The 16276-nt window shown below is 56.1% G+C and overlaps 1 protein-coding gene across 1 annotated transcript; it reads left to right on the forward strand.

Annotated features, from left to right (window-relative positions):
- Positions 1–1729: 1729 nt before the first annotated feature.
- Positions 1730–16044, forward strand: LRFN1 (leucine rich repeat and fibronectin type III domain containing 1). Its single transcript, XM_025367859.1, has 5 exons — positions 1730–1795; positions 4221–4253; positions 6430–6484; positions 7192–8634; positions 14333–16044. The coding sequence occupies exons 4-5, from the start codon at positions 7229–7231 to the stop codon at positions 15228–15230; spliced, it is 2304 nt and encodes a 767-aa protein (XP_025223644.1). The 5' UTR covers positions 1730–1795; positions 4221–4253; positions 6430–6484; positions 7192–7228; the 3' UTR covers positions 15231–16044.
- Positions 16045–16276: the final 232 nt, after the last annotated feature.

The raw sequence follows: 16276 nt of genomic DNA on the forward strand, positions 1-16276 counted from the left end.
GACGTGCCTGTAGTCCCAGCTACTTGGGAGGCTGAGGCAGGAGAATTGCTCGAACCTGGGAGGCCGAGGTTTCGGTGAGCGGAGACCATGCCAGTGCATTCCATCCAGCCTGGGCAACAGACCAAGACTCTGTCTCAAAAAAAAAAAAAGAAAGAAAGAAAGAAAGAAAGAAAAAGAAAAGAAAAATTAGCCAGGTGTGGTATTACACACCTGCAATCCCAGCTACTAGGGAGGCCGAGGCAGGAGAATCGCTTGAACCTGGGAGGTGGAGATTGCAGTGAGCCGAGATCATGCCACTCTGCTCCAGCCTGGGCAACAGAGTGAGACTTTGTCTAAAAAAAAAAAATTGGGAAAGGGGTTTAGGGGAGGACCTCTGTACAGTGGGATCCAAAGTGAGAAGGGTTTGAGACCCCAGGAATCTGGGGCATTGCATGCAACAACACAGATTTTTAGGGGAGAAGTTGCTGGGTTTAGGGACCCTGTGAATATCTCAGAAAGAGAAGGAGGGTGGCCTGAGATACTCAGTGGGGTTTGAGGGAAGGGATGGGGTTCAGCTATGGGACAGGGGATGTGCAAAGGGTTCTGAACTAGGAAGGAGCAAGGCATTCTGGGCTCCATGAAAGTCACAGGGAGGCAGAACTTTCAGGGTCCGAGAGAAAGAATTGGAGCAGGAAGGAGGTGGGTCCTCAAGGGGACAGGACTAGTAGGGGGGTGGGAAAAAATGGGGCTAACTGGGGGGTTTTGGGAACCAAACGATGTCTTGGAGGGGAAGGAGAGAGAAAGGTCTAAGTTCACCAAAGGGGTTGAGGATGGCTTGGGGTCTAATGGGGTTAATGGGGAAAGTTTAAGGGTCTCCCATGGGCGTAAGAGACATTTTAGGGCCCCCTAGAAGTTAGGCATGGTTTGGAGTTCATACTGGTGGTAAGAGAATGGGTTAGGATCCTTGAGGGTAGAAGGACATGGCTGGGGGTCCCCAAGAAGGAGTGGAATATGGTTTGTGGTTCTGGTGGCTGTAGAATGTGGTTTGGGTCCCCAAAGGGAGTCAGGCACCATCTGGGATTTGGCTGACATATGGTCTGAAGTTTCCCTGGATGTTGGTGTGATTTGGGGTCTCTGAGGGAAGGGGTGTGGTCTGGGGGTCCGTCTGAATGTTGGGATATGATTTAGGGTTGCTGGTGCGGTGGTCTGGATCCCCTCGGATGCTGGGATATGATTTGGGATTCTTCTGGGTTCCGGGGCATGGTCTGGGGTTCCTGACAGTGTGTGGGTCATAGTCTGAGATCAAGCAGGAGAGCAGGGCATGATTTGTGGTCCTGGGTGGCCCTAGGACATCGCCTGGGTTCTCAAAAGAGGTGAGGCCTGATCCGAGGTCCCCTGGGTATTAGGACGTGATCGGAGGTCTCTGGGGAGATCCGGGGTCCCCAGGCCAGTTGGGGCGTGGTCTGGGGGGGGTCTCCAGGGAGGCCGGCGGGGCTGGGGGTGGGGCTGGGGAGGGGTCGGGGGCGGGCCCGCGGCGGCTCCGCAGTGGAGAGGGGTCTGCGGCGGACTCGGGGCGGGGATCCCGGGTGTGCGACCGCCCCGCCCGCCCCCACCAGTCGGCGCCCCCTCCCCCCTTGCGGCGGCGGTGGCGGCGGGCGGCGTGGAGGGCGGAGCTCGGCGGCGGCTCCGGAGGGAGGGCGGGAGGCGGGAGGGAGGCGGCCCCGCGGCACCGCGCCCCCTCCCCCGGCCCTCCCCCCACCATGGCGCGGAGCGAGGCGGCGGCGGCGGGGCCGGGCCCGGGGCCCCCCCGGGCTGGGTGAGCGCGGCCCGCAGCGGCCGGGGAGCGGCGGGCGGGGGCGCGGGTGTGTGCGCGGGTGTGAGCGTGCGAGCGTGCGAGTGTGTGTCCGCGGCGCTGCGGCGGGCCCGGCGTGCGCCCGCGCGGCCCTGTGTGTGCCCGGCGCCGGCGTGTGCGGCTCCCTGCCCGTGTGGCCATCGGGTGTGCGCGGGGTGTCGAGCCGGGCCGGCGTGTCCGGCTGTGCACTCGTGTCCCCCCGAGCGGCCGCCCCTCCGGCTGTGTGTCTGGGGGCTGTCGCGCGCCCATCGGAGGGGCTGTGTGCAGGTGTGTGTGTGCGTGGGTTGTGTGCCCAGGTGTGGGTCCCCCCAAGCCCGTGTGCGTGCGCGGCTAGCTGCGCTGGGTGTTTGTGTCCGGGTTGGATGTCCATCCCCGGGTCTGTGGAGCCGGGTGTGCCCGCTCGGGTGTCCATTTGTGTGTGTGTGTGTGTGTGTGTCTGCGGGTTGTATGTCTCTGAGGGTGTGTATCTGTGAGTCCACGGCAGGTTGCCGGCTTGGTGGCTGAGGCTCGGCGCCTTGTGGGTCCAGGCCTCGGTGTGGATTTGGGGGAGGGGAGTTCACCGCTCCCTCGGTCCATGTCAACTGGGGGGTCCTTAGCGGTCCTCGGGGAAGCGGCCATGTCTTCCCCTTCCTGGTGGTTGGGGGGGGGGATGGGCGGCCAGGAGGTGGACAGATGGAGGGGGGATGAGAGGCCGAGAAATGGACAGATGGGCCCTGAGGTGGGGGTTGTGGGGCGAAGACCCGGCCCTTCCCCACCCACTCCACCCTAATTTCCCCACCGTCCAGACATCTGCAGATGGAGCCAGAGTTACCTCCATCCTGATGGCCAGGCTGGGGGACCTTTGGGGCTGCTGGTGGGAGGATCTCCTTGAAACGGTGATCTAGGACTCAAGCCCCCAAATCCTGAGTTTCCACCTGCTGAACTCTGACCTCTGGCCTGGCTTGTGCCCTGGTTTTTTGGGGGTGTGAGGGGGAGGATGCTGAATGTGCTGGAGGGATGTTGGGATTTCTTGGGCCTGGGAAGTAAGTAGGTGGGGTGGTGGGGGGGTGCCTCAGGGCTGAGAGGGATGTGTGTCCAAGACTGTGTGAGTGTGAATCTGGGCCTGTCTACTGACTATGCTACTGTGGTTCAGTATTTTCTGTGCATTTTTAAGTGTGTAAATCACAGGACTGTTGTATGAGCATGTGTCTGTTATGAGTGAACACCTTGGTGTGTCTGCAAAGGTGGATCTTTTTGTGCCTGTGTGCATGTTCCAGTGTGGATCAACCTCCTATCTGTATGCTTGTGGTTCTGTGTGTGTGTGTGTGTGTGTGTGTGTGTGTGAGGTGTCTATCTGTTGGCGTGGTGCTGTATCAACTTTGCAACATGGAGATGTGTGAAGTTGTATGAGTGTGGGCATTTAAGAGTGTGTACTTGTGTGTCTTTGTGCAGGTGTGTGTGTATTTGTTAGGTGTGTGTGCCCCTGTGTGCTGGTGAGTGTGCAAGGTATATCTGTTGTAAATGCATGTACCTGGTTGTCTGTTGGGGGCACATGAGTTTCTCTGTTGTATTTGTGCATTTGTGTGTGTGAACGTGCATGGCAGAGTCAGTCTTGTACATGTGTTGTTGCATGCAGGTGTGTCAACCTTGAGGGTATGTATCCATCTATGTTGTCTGTTTGTGTTTTGGTGTTGGTCTCTGGGGAGTGGGGTTGTGTGTGTTCAGACATGTATGTGAAGGACACGTGTGTCTGTGCCCTGGCACAAGGCTGTCCCTACTTCTGGGCTCAGTGGGTTTGAGGCCCATGTGGCATGACCTCTGGTATGCTGGGGTCCCTGGATACAGTGTGTCCATGTGCCAGGCCAAATGCCCATAGAGGGCGGCGGGCATACAGATCATGTTGCTGTATTCATAGAAATCCGGATGTAGAGGCTGGGGTTGTGGGCTTGTGTGGGTTCTGACATGGCCACACATGTTGGTGTGGGCAACGGTATCATGGCAAGGATGGGAAACTTTGGCCCTTCTCCAGCTCTTGGTACCTTTCAGGACTTTGTAGTTGAGGGGCTGGGATGTAAACTCTTGGGTTTTAAAGGAGGGCCAGGGGTCTGGTCTGGACTCTTGGGTCAGAGAGAGGAGGGAGCTAGGGTTCTTGGCTCCTGAAACCCCAGAGGACAAAGGGCTAAAGTCCTCGACTCCTGGGCTTTTGAGGGTGAATAGCCCTGAGGCCTGATCTCCTAGGATTCCAGAGAGGACTTCCGGGTTCCTGTGAGACTATGCAAACCCTGCCACAGGAGGACTGACAGAGTGATCACACCAGGGACTTCCTTGACTGGGATGGTCTCCAAGGCAGGATCTGGTGCCCAGAGAAGAGCCAGAACGATGCTAACAAGGTGGTTGTGTTCCTTTGCAGGTGCTGGCCCAGGCCCTGACTCCCTGAAGAGAGGTGAGTAGAGCCGTAAGGCTTCAGAGAGAGAGAGAGAGATGGGGTGATGGGGCTCGCTGTCAGCCAGCTGGGGGTCTGGAACCCTGCCTTGCATGGATTTCAGTTCAGGGGATGACAGTTTCCTGAAGGACCAGGTGCCCACCACTCTGCCCAAGGCTGGGGAGTGATGACAAGGTCAGGAACATCAAAGTTGGGTGAGGGCTTGCGGTGGCCAGGTGGCTCTGGGGAGCAGGCAGGGGTTTTACGCCAAGAGACATTCATTCTTAGGATGGTTAAGGTGGTTGGGAAAGCAGGGTTTCCTCATGATATCAGTAAAGGATACAAGAATATATCAGGATATGAAATGATCCCTGCATTTAGAGGGTTGAATGAATATGTTTTTGCATTTTGTGTGTGCGTGTGCATGGGTGTGGGAAGATCTCCTGATAGCCTGGCCTGCTGGTGGCTGAGAAAGCTGGAGAAAATAATAAATTAATAATAATAATAGTAATAATAATAATAATGATAATAGCAGCAGCTCCCATGTATGTAGTGTTTACTTTGTCAGGAACTATTCTAAGCATGTCATAAAATATTATCTCATTGAATCCTCATAGCAACCTTATGAAGTAGGTGCCATTGTTATTCCCATTTGACAGATGAGCACACTGAGACACAGAGAGGGGAAGTCCCTTTATTAAAGTCACACAGTGGGGAGGTGAGGTCTGAACCCAGGCAGTAGGGTGGATTCTGTCCTGCAGTGCTGCACTGCTCTCCATAAATGTTAGCTATTTCCATTGCTATTATTATTCCCTCCATTTGAGTCCCACCCCAGCTGTTGGAGGCGAGGCTCTGGACTTCTGTTTCATAGACTGGGGTTCTGAGCCCTGGAGACCCCGCAGCCAAGCAGGTGCAGACTTGGGCTCCTAATTCTGGAGTCCCCCTTTCTAGGCCAGAGTTTCCAGTACATTATAGAGTAGTGATCTATAGGGAGCGAAGGACAGGTTTGGGGTGAACTCAGAGATGGTAGGACACCCCGATCCAGCCTCTTTTTCCACCTTCAGCCTGGTCATTGTCTCCCTTAGTCGCTGTCTCTTTCCTCCTCTGTCTGTGTCTCTCTAATACTGTCTCTATTTTTCTCTCCATCTCTGTGTCTCTCTTTTCTGTGTCTCATTCTTTGCTCTCAGTTTTCTGTCTGTTCACCTTCCTTTCAGACTCATTGTCTTTTTGTCTCTCTGTTTCTCTCCGAATCTGTCTCTCTCTCTTTGCCAGTCCACTTCTCCCTCCCCTCGTCTCTCCCTGTCTCTCTTCACCTCTCTCTCTGACTTTCCTGGTCTCAGTCCCAGGCCCCCTCCCCAAGGCCAGGAAGATCAAAGCCACCTAAGGCCATAGCCCCAAACACAGATTCCCAGGAGGTAGGCCAGCAGGGGCTAGGACACAGGGCAGGGTGGGGTGAAAACAGTTTCAGGGACGCCCCCTTCCCATCCTTTCCTCTTCACCCCCCACCCACCCTGTGTTGTGATGGGAACTGACATGTCGTGGGCTGCAGCCGCCGCAGGGGGAATCCCTGCCGGAAGGTTTTGCCTGGAGCAGAGACATAGCGTGAGTGTGCGAGTGTGTGAGTGTGTGTGTGTGTTGTGTGTACCCAAAGATGTGAGCATGAAAGTCTGCCCTGCTTGGGAGCTCAGCTGAGCCCAGGATGAAACCAGACCTCAGAGAAGGACTTCCTGAGGCTGAACTGGAAGACTCAGATGTGTTTTTCTCAGTCCCTCCCACTTTCACACTCTCCCTGCCAATGCCAGAGGTGGGAGGGGGGAAACCCTTAACATTTATTGAGTACTTACTGTATGCTAGGCATGTTCGGTGGTACATGAATGAAGATGGTACAGTTATCATCCCAATTTACAGATTAAGAAATTACAGCCTAGCTAGGGGAAATTGTTGGCTTGGGGGTCACAGAGCTAGCAAAAGGGGAACCAGGATTTGAACCTGAGTCCGTTTGATTTCAAAGTACTTATTCTCAATAATAGGGCACTGTTCTCTGCCTGGTACATATTAAGCACTTCATGATCATGATGATGATTGCTGACATGTAATAAGCATATTTTATGTGCCTGGCACTATTCTAAGTATGCTATGTTCATCAATCCATTTAATCCTCACAGAAGTAAGGCCTGTTTCTATCTCCCTTTTACAGATGAAGAAACCGAGAATCAGAGAGGTTCAGACACTTGCTGGAGGTCACACAGCTAGTAAGTATCAGAGCTGGGATTTGGAGCTAGGGAGTATGGCTTGGACAGCCAGGGCCTTAAACCATAGTTAACAGTGATTTTTTAGAATATTTAGTGGGTACTGGAGGGCCCAGGCTGGGCCAGGTGTCACCCCTCTGGTTGGGAGATCATGAGAGGTTTGGGAGCTACTATAGGAGGGGCAGAGGTGAGGGTGGGACAGCAAGGTAGGGGCAGGGGTAATCTATCAACCAGTATAGAAATATTTTTATTTTTATTTGTTTTTTAAGATGGAGTCTTGCTCTGTCGCCCAGACTGGAGTGCAATGGCACGATCTCCGCTCACTGCAACCCCCACCTCCCCGGTTCAAGCGATTCTCTAGCCTCAGCCTCCCAAGTAGCTGGGATTACAGGCGCCTGCCACCACGCCCGGCTAATTTTTGTATTTTTAGTAGAGACGGGGTTTCACCATGTTGGCCAGGCTGGTCTTGAAATCCTGACCTCAGGTGATCCGCCTGCCTCGGCCTCCCAAAGTTCTGGGATTACAGGCATGAGCCACCGTGCCCAGCATGGAAATGTTGTAATCTGTTGTTAATAGCTGATAATGGGTTCTCTCACCATCTTATGGAACCCAGCTGTAGGGGTAGGGGAGGGATCCAGGTCTGACTCGTAGCAAGACATCCCTTGGCGGCCAAGTCCCATGCCTAAGGTAACTGGCTCCTTCCCCGGCAGGTCTCACCTCCCACCCCTCCTGCCTTCCCACTGCACCATGGCTCCAGGACCCTTCTCCTCGGCCCTCCTTTCGCCGCCGCCCGCTGCCCTGCCCTTTCTACTGCTGCTCTGGGCGGGGGCATCTCGTGGCCAGCCCTGCCCCGGCCGCTGCATCTGCCAGAACGTGGCGCCCACACTGACCATGCTGTGTGCTAAGACCGGCTTGCTCTTTGTGCCTCCCGCCATCGACCGGCGCGTGGTGGAGCTGCGGCTCACTGACAACTTCATCGCGGCGGTGCGCCGCCGAGACTTCGCCAACATGACCAGCCTGGTGCACCTCACCCTCTCCCGGAACACCATCGGCCAGGTGGCGGCTGGCGCCTTCGCCGACCTGCGTGCCCTCCGGGCCCTGCACCTGGACAGCAACCGCCTGGCGGAGGTGCGCGGAGACCAGCTCCGCGGCCTGGGCAATCTCCGCCACCTGATCCTGGGAAACAACCAGATCCGCCGGGTGGAGTCGGCGGCCTTTGACGCCTTCCTGTCCACCGTGGAGGACCTGGACCTGTCCTACAACAACCTGGAGGCCCTGCCGTGGGAGGCGGTGGGCCAGATGGTGAACCTAAACACTCTCACGCTGGACCACAACCTCATCGACCACATCGCGGAGGGGACCTTCGTGCAGCTTCACAAGCTGGTCCGCCTGGACATGACCTCCAACCGCCTGCATAAACTCCCGCCCGACGGGCTCTTCCTGAGGTCGCAGGGCACCGGGCCCAAGCCGCCCACGCCGCTGACCGTCAGCTTTGGCGGTAACCCCCTGCACTGCAACTGCGAGCTGCTTTGGCTGCGGCGGCTGACGCGCGAGGACGACCTAGAGACCTGCGCCACGCCTGAACACCTCACCGACCGCTACTTCTGGTCCATCCCGGAGGAGGAGTTCCTGTGTGAGCCCCCGCTGATCACGCGGCAGGCGGGGGGCCGGGCCCTGGTGGTGGAAGGCCAGGCGGTGAGCCTGCGCTGCCGAGCGGTGGGTGACCCCGAGCCGGTGGTGCACTGGGTGGCACCTGATGGGCGGCTGCTGGGGAACTCCAGCCGGACCCGGGTCCGGTGGGACGGGACGCTGGATGTGACCATCACCACCTTGAGGGACAGTGGCACCTTCACTTGCATCGCCTCCAATGCCGCTGGGGAAGCGACGGCGCCCGTGGAGGTATGCGTGGTACCTCTGCCTCTGATGGCACCCCCGCCGGCTGCCCCGCCGCCTCTCACCGAGCCCGGCTCCTCTGACATCGCCACGCCGGGTCGACCAGGTGCCAATGATTCTGCGGCTGAGCGTCGGCTCGTGGCAGCCGAGCTCACCTCGAACTCCGTGCTCATCCGCTGGCCAGCCCAGAGGCCGGTGCCCGGAATACGCATGTACCAGGTTCAGTACAACAGCTCCGTTGATGACTCCCTCGTCTACAGGTGGGTGCGGGTGCTGCAGTCCCAGGGCCTCCTCCCAAGCCCAGGGGGACCCTCTCTCCCACCTGCCCATTCCCTTGGCCTTCTTGCTCAGCCAGGGTTCTAGATGGCTGAGAGACTTGTCCCTGCCCTCCTGTGCCCTGTCTCCTCTCTCTATTTCTTACTGTCTCTATTTTTCATGCTTATAGAAAATATTCGCTGAGCAGCTACATGAACCCGACCAGGGCTGGGCACTGGAGTCCTAACAATGACTGAGCTTAGCATGAACCCTGGCCTCATGGGGCTCATGGTCAATATCACTGCTCCCCAAAGCAATCTGATTGTGCACCTCTTCAGTTAAACATTTTGGAGCGTGAAATACACACACACATTTACAGTGACATTTATTTATTTGTTTGTTTGTTTTGAGACTGAGCCTTACTCTGTTGCCCAGGCTGGAGTGCAGTGGCACGAACTCAGCTCACTGCAACCCTCCGCCTCCCGAGTTCAAGCGATTCTCATCCCTCAGCCTCCCAAGTAGCTGGGATTACAAGCACCCACCAACACACCCAGCTAAGTTTTGAATTTTTAGTAGAGACAGGATTTCACCATGTTGGGCAGGCTGGTCTCGAACTCCTGACCTCAAGTGATCCGCCTGCCTTGGCCTCCTAAAGTGCTGGGATTACAGGTGTGAGCAACCGCACCCGGCCTACAGTGACATTTATATTTATAAATTATATACCAGTACTACTGTACCAACACATTGGGTACATTACAGAAACAGAAAACAAAACATATGAGAAAAATACGTTATTTCCACCCTCCCTTGGGTTTGAAGCCATTGCCCTCGTGTGGACAAACCGTATGGTGTCAACAGACATTTTGAGAAAAGAATTATTTTCTCCCATCACCTCCTTATTCTCTGGCTTTCACCTCTCTGTTCTCTACCTTCTCTGCCCTCATTAGGCACAGAGCCCCTGCTTTATGCAAAGCTGTCGTGAGCTGGGCGCTGGGGACACAGGGAAACCACCCAGTCCCTGTCCTCAGGGAGCTCATAACCCAACAGGTGGTGGCCCGTAGTACATTATGAGTTACAGCCCTGGCCTTGCCATGTCTCTCCATCTCAGTAGTTTTTTTTGTGGAGGCAGGGTCTTGCTTTGTCACCCCAGGCTGGAGTGCAGTGGTATGATCCTAGCTCACTGCAGCCTCAAACTTTTGGGCTCCAAGCAATCCTCCTAACTCCTGAGAGTAGCTGAGACTATAGGCATGCACCACCACACTGGGCTAATTAAAAAAAATTTTTAGTAGAGACAAGGTCTTGCTATATTGTACAGCCAGGTCTTGAACTCCTGGGCTAAAGGGATCCTCCTGCCTTGGCTTCCCAAAGTGCTGGGATTACAGGTGTGAGCCACTGCACCTGGCCCATCTTGGTAGTTTTTTGGTATGGCTCTCTGCCACAGAACTGGCACACAGTGGGCACTTGATAAATGGTTGTTTGCCACATGGATGTCTCTCCTTCTAGCTCTGCCTCCCTCATGCACATTGTAGACCACCAGTTAAATGCTTCAGTCCTGTGCCTGGCTTCACATGGAGATGCCAGAGGGGCTGGAGCTGTTTCCCTACCTGTGGAGAGCCCCAGCTCCTGGCTGTCAGATCTTCCCTGAGAAAACTGCCTCTTGGCCTCCATCTCTACCTTTCCAGTGTTTTCTTGGCCATAGGCCTGGCACATAGTAGGTGCTTTCCCAGTTTTGGTTGAATGAAAAAAATGCCTCTTGGCCAGGCGCGATGGCTCATACCTGTAATCCCAGCACTTTGGGAGGCCAAGGCGGGCGGATCACTTGAGGTCAAGAGTTCGAGACCAGCCTGGCCAACATGGTGAAACCCTGTCTCTACTGAAAATACAAAAATTAGGCAGATGTGATGGCACGTGTCTGTAATCCCAGCTACACAGGAGGCTGAGGCAGAAGAATCGCTTGGACCTGGGAGGTGGAGGTTGAAGTGAGCGGAGATCGTGCCATTGGACTCCAGCCTGGGCGACAGAGCAAGATTCCCTCTGGAAAAACAAAAAAAAGCCTCCCTTTTCCTTTGTCTCTGTCTTCCTAATTTCCCTCTCTTCTTGATTCTGGTCCCAAACACTGAGTAGATGCCTACTGTGTGCCCATCTTGTGCTGGGCCCTGGGCCTACTGAGATAGCTTAGATCCTGGCCCAGCCTTACAAACATAAGGACAAACAAATGAACAAAACACAAACCCTCACAACGAACTTCCAAGCTTGCTACTTCATTTGCTCTTCCCAACTCCACTATGAAGGCGCGATGACCCCCTCTCCATTTCGCAGACAGGAAAACTGAGGTTCAGTGGGGGATGTCACTTGCCCAAGGTCACACAGAAAGTAGCAAAGCTGTCCTTTTTACTCTGACACACACTTGTTGGGCACCCACTGCTTGGAGGGGAGATGGATAATATATTTCTGTAAATAATTCTTAGCTTCTGTGACTCTCCACTTCTCTGTCCCTCTTTCCTTTGCTCTGACCCATGGCCACCACATGGTGGGGTGAGGGAGGTTCACAAGCCCCCAGACCCTGCATGGATGCAGGTGTTGATGGCCCCCTGTCTCCAGCTGGGCAACAGACCCTGGGACTCTTCTCTGCCCCGTAGGGCCCCCAGTTCCGGTTCTCTAACTCCCACTGCAGATTCCTATGCTATGGTGCCACAGGGGTTAACTTCCTCACGCTGTCATGGGCGGAAGTGACAGCCTACCAGAAGCCTGCTTAGCTGCTTGCTTCGATGTTGCAGCCAATTAGAGACACTTGGGCTCAAGCTTTCTTAAGGAGCCAGCCTCTGTCCTTGAAAAGGGGTGGGGGAAGCCCCTAGCAACTGGCTATTTAGGGGAAGGAGCAAGTGGAATCCAGAGCTCTGGAGAGGAGAGATGAAGAGAGGAGGAGGAAGGCTTAAAGCCAGAGTGGCCGAGGGTGGCTGGGGTGGGTGGCAGTGGTCTCTGAAATGGCAGTCAGGGGTGGGTAGAGTGGAGTTGGAGAAGTGGGTAGACCTTTATGAAGGGGCGGGGCCCTGATTGGAAGTCTTTTGGTGGGAGGGTGGCTGTTGGTAGTGGGAGAACATCCTAGAGGTGGGATGACAGAGGTGGAGCTTCAGGGCCAGAAGGTGGCCCTGCTGGAGGGGAAGGCGAAGCATCGGAGAGATAAGCAGGCCTTTGGAGGTGGGGGCGTGGCCTGTCAGAGGGGGTGGAACTTGTTCCGCATGGTCCCATGAGGAGGAAGGGGTGGTCCTTGTCTCCTGGGACCCACCAAGAGTCTTTGCCTGAGAGGAGAGCTTGTGAGGTTGCATCCTGGCCGTGCAAATCAATGTGGACCGGGCAGTCCAGGTTTAGCTGAGGCTGGACATGGCCCACAGTGTGGAAAGGGTATGCCCAACAGAAGAGGGCCAAGGCCTAGTAGGAATGGCCCTCCAGAGGGGTAGATCTTATAGATGGGAGGAATGCAACGGGCTGGACAGTGTGAGCCACAGCAACGGTTACTGGCCAACACAAGCTGGGATGCAAGCTAATGATGATATCATTAGGTGCCAGGTCCTGGCTATGGTAACTTATTCATTCCTCATGCCATCTCTATGATGTAGGAATTATTATCATCCCCATTTGGGGAAAATGAGGCACAGGGAGGTTAAGAAACTTGGCGAAGTTCGCCAGGCATGGTGGTTCATGACCGCAATCCCAGCACTTTGGGAGATTGAGGTGGATGGATCGCCTGAGGTCAGGAGTTTGAGACCAGTTTGGCCAACATGGTGAAACCCCGTCTCTACTAAAAATACAAAAATTAGCCAGGCGTGGTGGTGGGTGCCTGTAATCCCAGCTACCTGGGAGGCTAAGGCAGGAGAATCGCTTGAACCCAGGAGGCAGAGGTTGCAGTGAACCCAGGAGGCAGAGATTGCATCATTGCACTCCAGCCTGGGTGACACAGGGAGATTCTGTCTCAAACAAAACAAAACGAAACAAAAGAGAAACTTGCCTAAGGTCACAGAGCTAGCAAGTGGCAGAGGAGAGACTCAAACACGGGCAGTCTGGCCCCCAGACTCTGTCATCATCTTAACCACTTCTCTACACTAGCCTTCATTCAAGGGGAGGGGCCTACAGCAAGAAAGGAGTATGGTGTGTGCTTGGCTACGTTTGACCCCTTTATGGAAGAAACTTACCTGGTAGCGTGATTTGGTGACTTCTGGTGGCACATGAACATATGAGGTGGTTGCCTTTAATATCTGGACAAGGAGCAGGGCCTGCAGCCTGGATGTGGCCTACACACAGTAGGGGAACCATCCCTAGTGGGCCATTGTGGGGTGTACCGCCATGCCTGGCAAACTTTGCCAAGTTTCTTAACCTCCCTGTGCCTCATTTTCCCCAAATGGGGATGATAATAATTCCTACATCATAGAGATGGCATGAGGAATGAATAAGTTACCATAGTCAGGACCTGGCACCTAATGATATCATCATTAGCTTGCATCCCAGCTTGTGTTGGCCAGTAACCGTTGCTGTGGCTCACACTGTCCAGCCCATTGCATTCCTCCCATCTATAAGATCTACCCCTCTGGAGGGCCGTTCCTACTAGGCCTTGGCCCTCTTCTGTTGGGCACGCCCTTGGGAAGCCACGGTTCATTTGGTTGGGGAATGGCCTGTAGCAATGTTGGAGAACATGTAGTTGAGGGACTTGGAAACTGTGCCCAGGACATAGACAAAGTTAGATGTTTTTTTTGTTTTCTTTTGTTTTTTGGTTTGTCTGTTTTTGTTTTTTGAGACGGAGTCTCAGTCTTGTTGCCCAGGCTAGAGTGCAATGGCTTGGTCTTGGCTCACTGCAACCTCTACCTCCCGGGTTCAAGTGATTCTCCTGCCTCAGCCTCCCGAGTAGCTAGGATTACAGGCACCTGCCACCACGCCTGGCTAATTTTTGTATTTTTAGTAGAGACCGGGTTTTACCATGTTGGCCAGGCCGGTCTTGAACTCCTAACCTCAGGTGATCCACCCTCCCTAGCCTCCCAAAGTGCGGCATTATAGGCGTGAGCCACTGCAGCCGGCCAAAGCTTGCTGTTTTACCCAAAGGTGCTGCATGCAGATGAGGGGGAGTGACCTGCATCATGGTTTTCCCTGAAAGGCATGAATATGTATAAAAGAGGAACTAGAAGAGCATCCATTGTTCCAGTAGGAATATGACAGGCGCTGTGAGTTGACCTTAGTGTCCACCTGAGTGGGGGATGGGGCATGCAGAAAAGGGGAGGTGGCCAGTGTCGCTGGCCCAGTTTTGGGGTAAAATGCCTAGATGAAGGACCTTGGATGGTAGTTGTCCTAGCAAGAGTGAGACATAGCTAGGGAGCATGTCCCTTGAGGGCAGGGCTTGAAAGCCATAGCACTTCTCCCCTGCAGGAACCCGGATATGCAGAGGAGGTAATATGAATGATAGATATATTGTCCCAGTGGCTGATGGGACACAACCAGGAGGTGGGTCTGAGGGCGGGGCATGCAGATGAGGGGTCCTGAAAGGGTGGGAATATGTTGATGGCGGCGGGGCTTGAATTGCTGCTGTTGTCTCAGTAGCGGGTGAGACTTCAGTAGCAGGGTTTAGTCCCCACTGTTCACCATGGGCGGGGCATAAAGCGAAGGGGCGTGGTTCGGGGGGTGGGACTAACCCCGCCCTGACCCCGCCCCCTCCTGCAGGATGATCCCGTCCACCAGTCAGACCTTCCTGGTGAATGACCTGGCGGCGGGCCGCGCCTACGACTTGTGCGTGCTGGCGGTCTACGACGACGGGGCCACCGCGCTGCCGGCAACGCGAGTAGTGGGCTGTGTGCAGTTCACCACGGCTGGTGATCCGGCGCCCTGCCGCCCGCTGAGGGCCCATTTCTTGGGCGGCACCATGATCATCGCCATCGGGGGCGTCATCGTCGCCTCGGTCCTTGTCTTCATCGTTCTGCTCATGATCCGCTACAAGGTGTACGGCGACGGGGACAGCCGCCGTGTCAAGGGTTCCAGGTCGCCCCCGCGGGTCAGCCACGTGTGCTCGCAGACCAACGGCGCAGGCGCGGCGCAGGCCCCTGCCCTGCCGGTCCAGGACCGCTACGAGGCGCTGCGCGAGGTGGAGTCCCAGGCCACCCCCGCCGTCGAGGCCAAGGCCCTGGCGGCGGAGGCGGCATCCGCAGAGCCGGAGGCGGTCCTTGGACGTTCTCTGGGCGGCTCGGCCACCTCGCTGTGCCTGCTGCCATCCGAGGAAACTTCCGGGGAGGAGTCTTGGGCCGCGGGGGGCCCTCGAAGGAGCCGATCCGGCGTCCTGGGGCCACCAACCTCGGCGCCCCCTACCCTAGCTCTGGTTCCTGGGGGCGCCGCGGCCCGGCAGAGGTCACAGCAGCGCTATTCGTTCGACGGGGACTACGGGGCACTATTCCAGAGCCACAGTTACCCGCGCCGCGCCCGGCGGACAAAGCGCCACCGGTCCACGCCGCACCTGGACGGGGCTGGAGGGGGCGCGGCCGGGGAGGATGGAGACCTGGGGCTGGGCTCCGCCAGGGCGCGCCTGGCCTTCACCAGCACCGAGTGGATGCTGGAGAGTACCGTGTGAGCGGCGGGTGGGTGCCGGGACGCCTGGGTGCCACAGACCAAACGCCCAGCCGCACGGACGCTGGGGCGGGACTGGGAGAAATCGCAGCGCCAAGACATTGGACCGGAGTGGAGACGCGCCCTTGCCCCTGGGAAGGGGCGGGGCGGCCTCGGGCTGCGGCTCGAGGCCACGCCCCCGTGCCCAGGGAGGGGTTCGGGGACCGGCTGCCGGCCTCCCCTCCCCTACGGACTCCTCGACCCCCCTCCTACCCCTCCCCCCGCGCGCTCGCGGACCTCGCAGGAGCCGGTGCCTTACACAGCGAAGCGCGGGGAGGGGCAGGGCCCCCCGACACTGCAGCACTGAGACACGAGCCCCCTCTCCCAGCCCGGCACCCGGGGCCGGGGCGAGGGGCCCATTTCTTGTATCTGGCTGGACTAGATCCTATTCTGTCCCGCGGCGGCCTCCAAAGCCCCCCACCCCATCGCACTCACATCCCTGGTCCCGTCGGGTCTGGCTTGGGGTCCCCCTTTCTCTGTTTCCCTCGTTTGTCTCTATCCTGCCCTCTTGTCGTCTGTCTGTCGTGCCTGTCTTTCCCTATTTGCCTCTCCTTTCTCTGTCCTGTCGTCTCTTCTCCCTCGGCCCTCCCTGGTTTTGTCTAGTCTCCCTGTCTCTCCTGATTTCTTCTATCTACTCATTCTCCCGGGCAGGTCCCACTGGAAGGACCAGACTCTCCCAAATAAATCCCCACATGAACAAAATCCAAAACCAAATCCTCCTCCCTACCAGAGCCGGGACCCTCCGCCGCAGCAGAATTAAACTTTTTTCTGTGTCTGAGGCCCTGCTGACCTGTGTGTGTGTCTGTGTGTGTGTGTGTGTGTGTGTCTGTCTGTGTGTGTGTGTGTGTGTATGTGTTGGGAAGGGTGACCTAGATTGCAGCATAAGGACTCTAAGTGAGAATGAAGGAAGATGACTAACTGGGGCCAAGGGAGACTGGCAGACAGGTTTCTATCCTCTGAGAGACTTAGAGGTGGGGAATAATCACAAAAATAAAATGATCATAATAGCAA

Source organism: Theropithecus gelada, chromosome 19 (assembly GCF_003255815.1).
Source record: "Theropithecus gelada isolate Dixy chromosome 19, Tgel_1.0, whole genome shotgun sequence".
Classification (NCBI taxonomy): domain Eukaryota; kingdom Metazoa; phylum Chordata; class Mammalia; order Primates; family Cercopithecidae; genus Theropithecus; species Theropithecus gelada.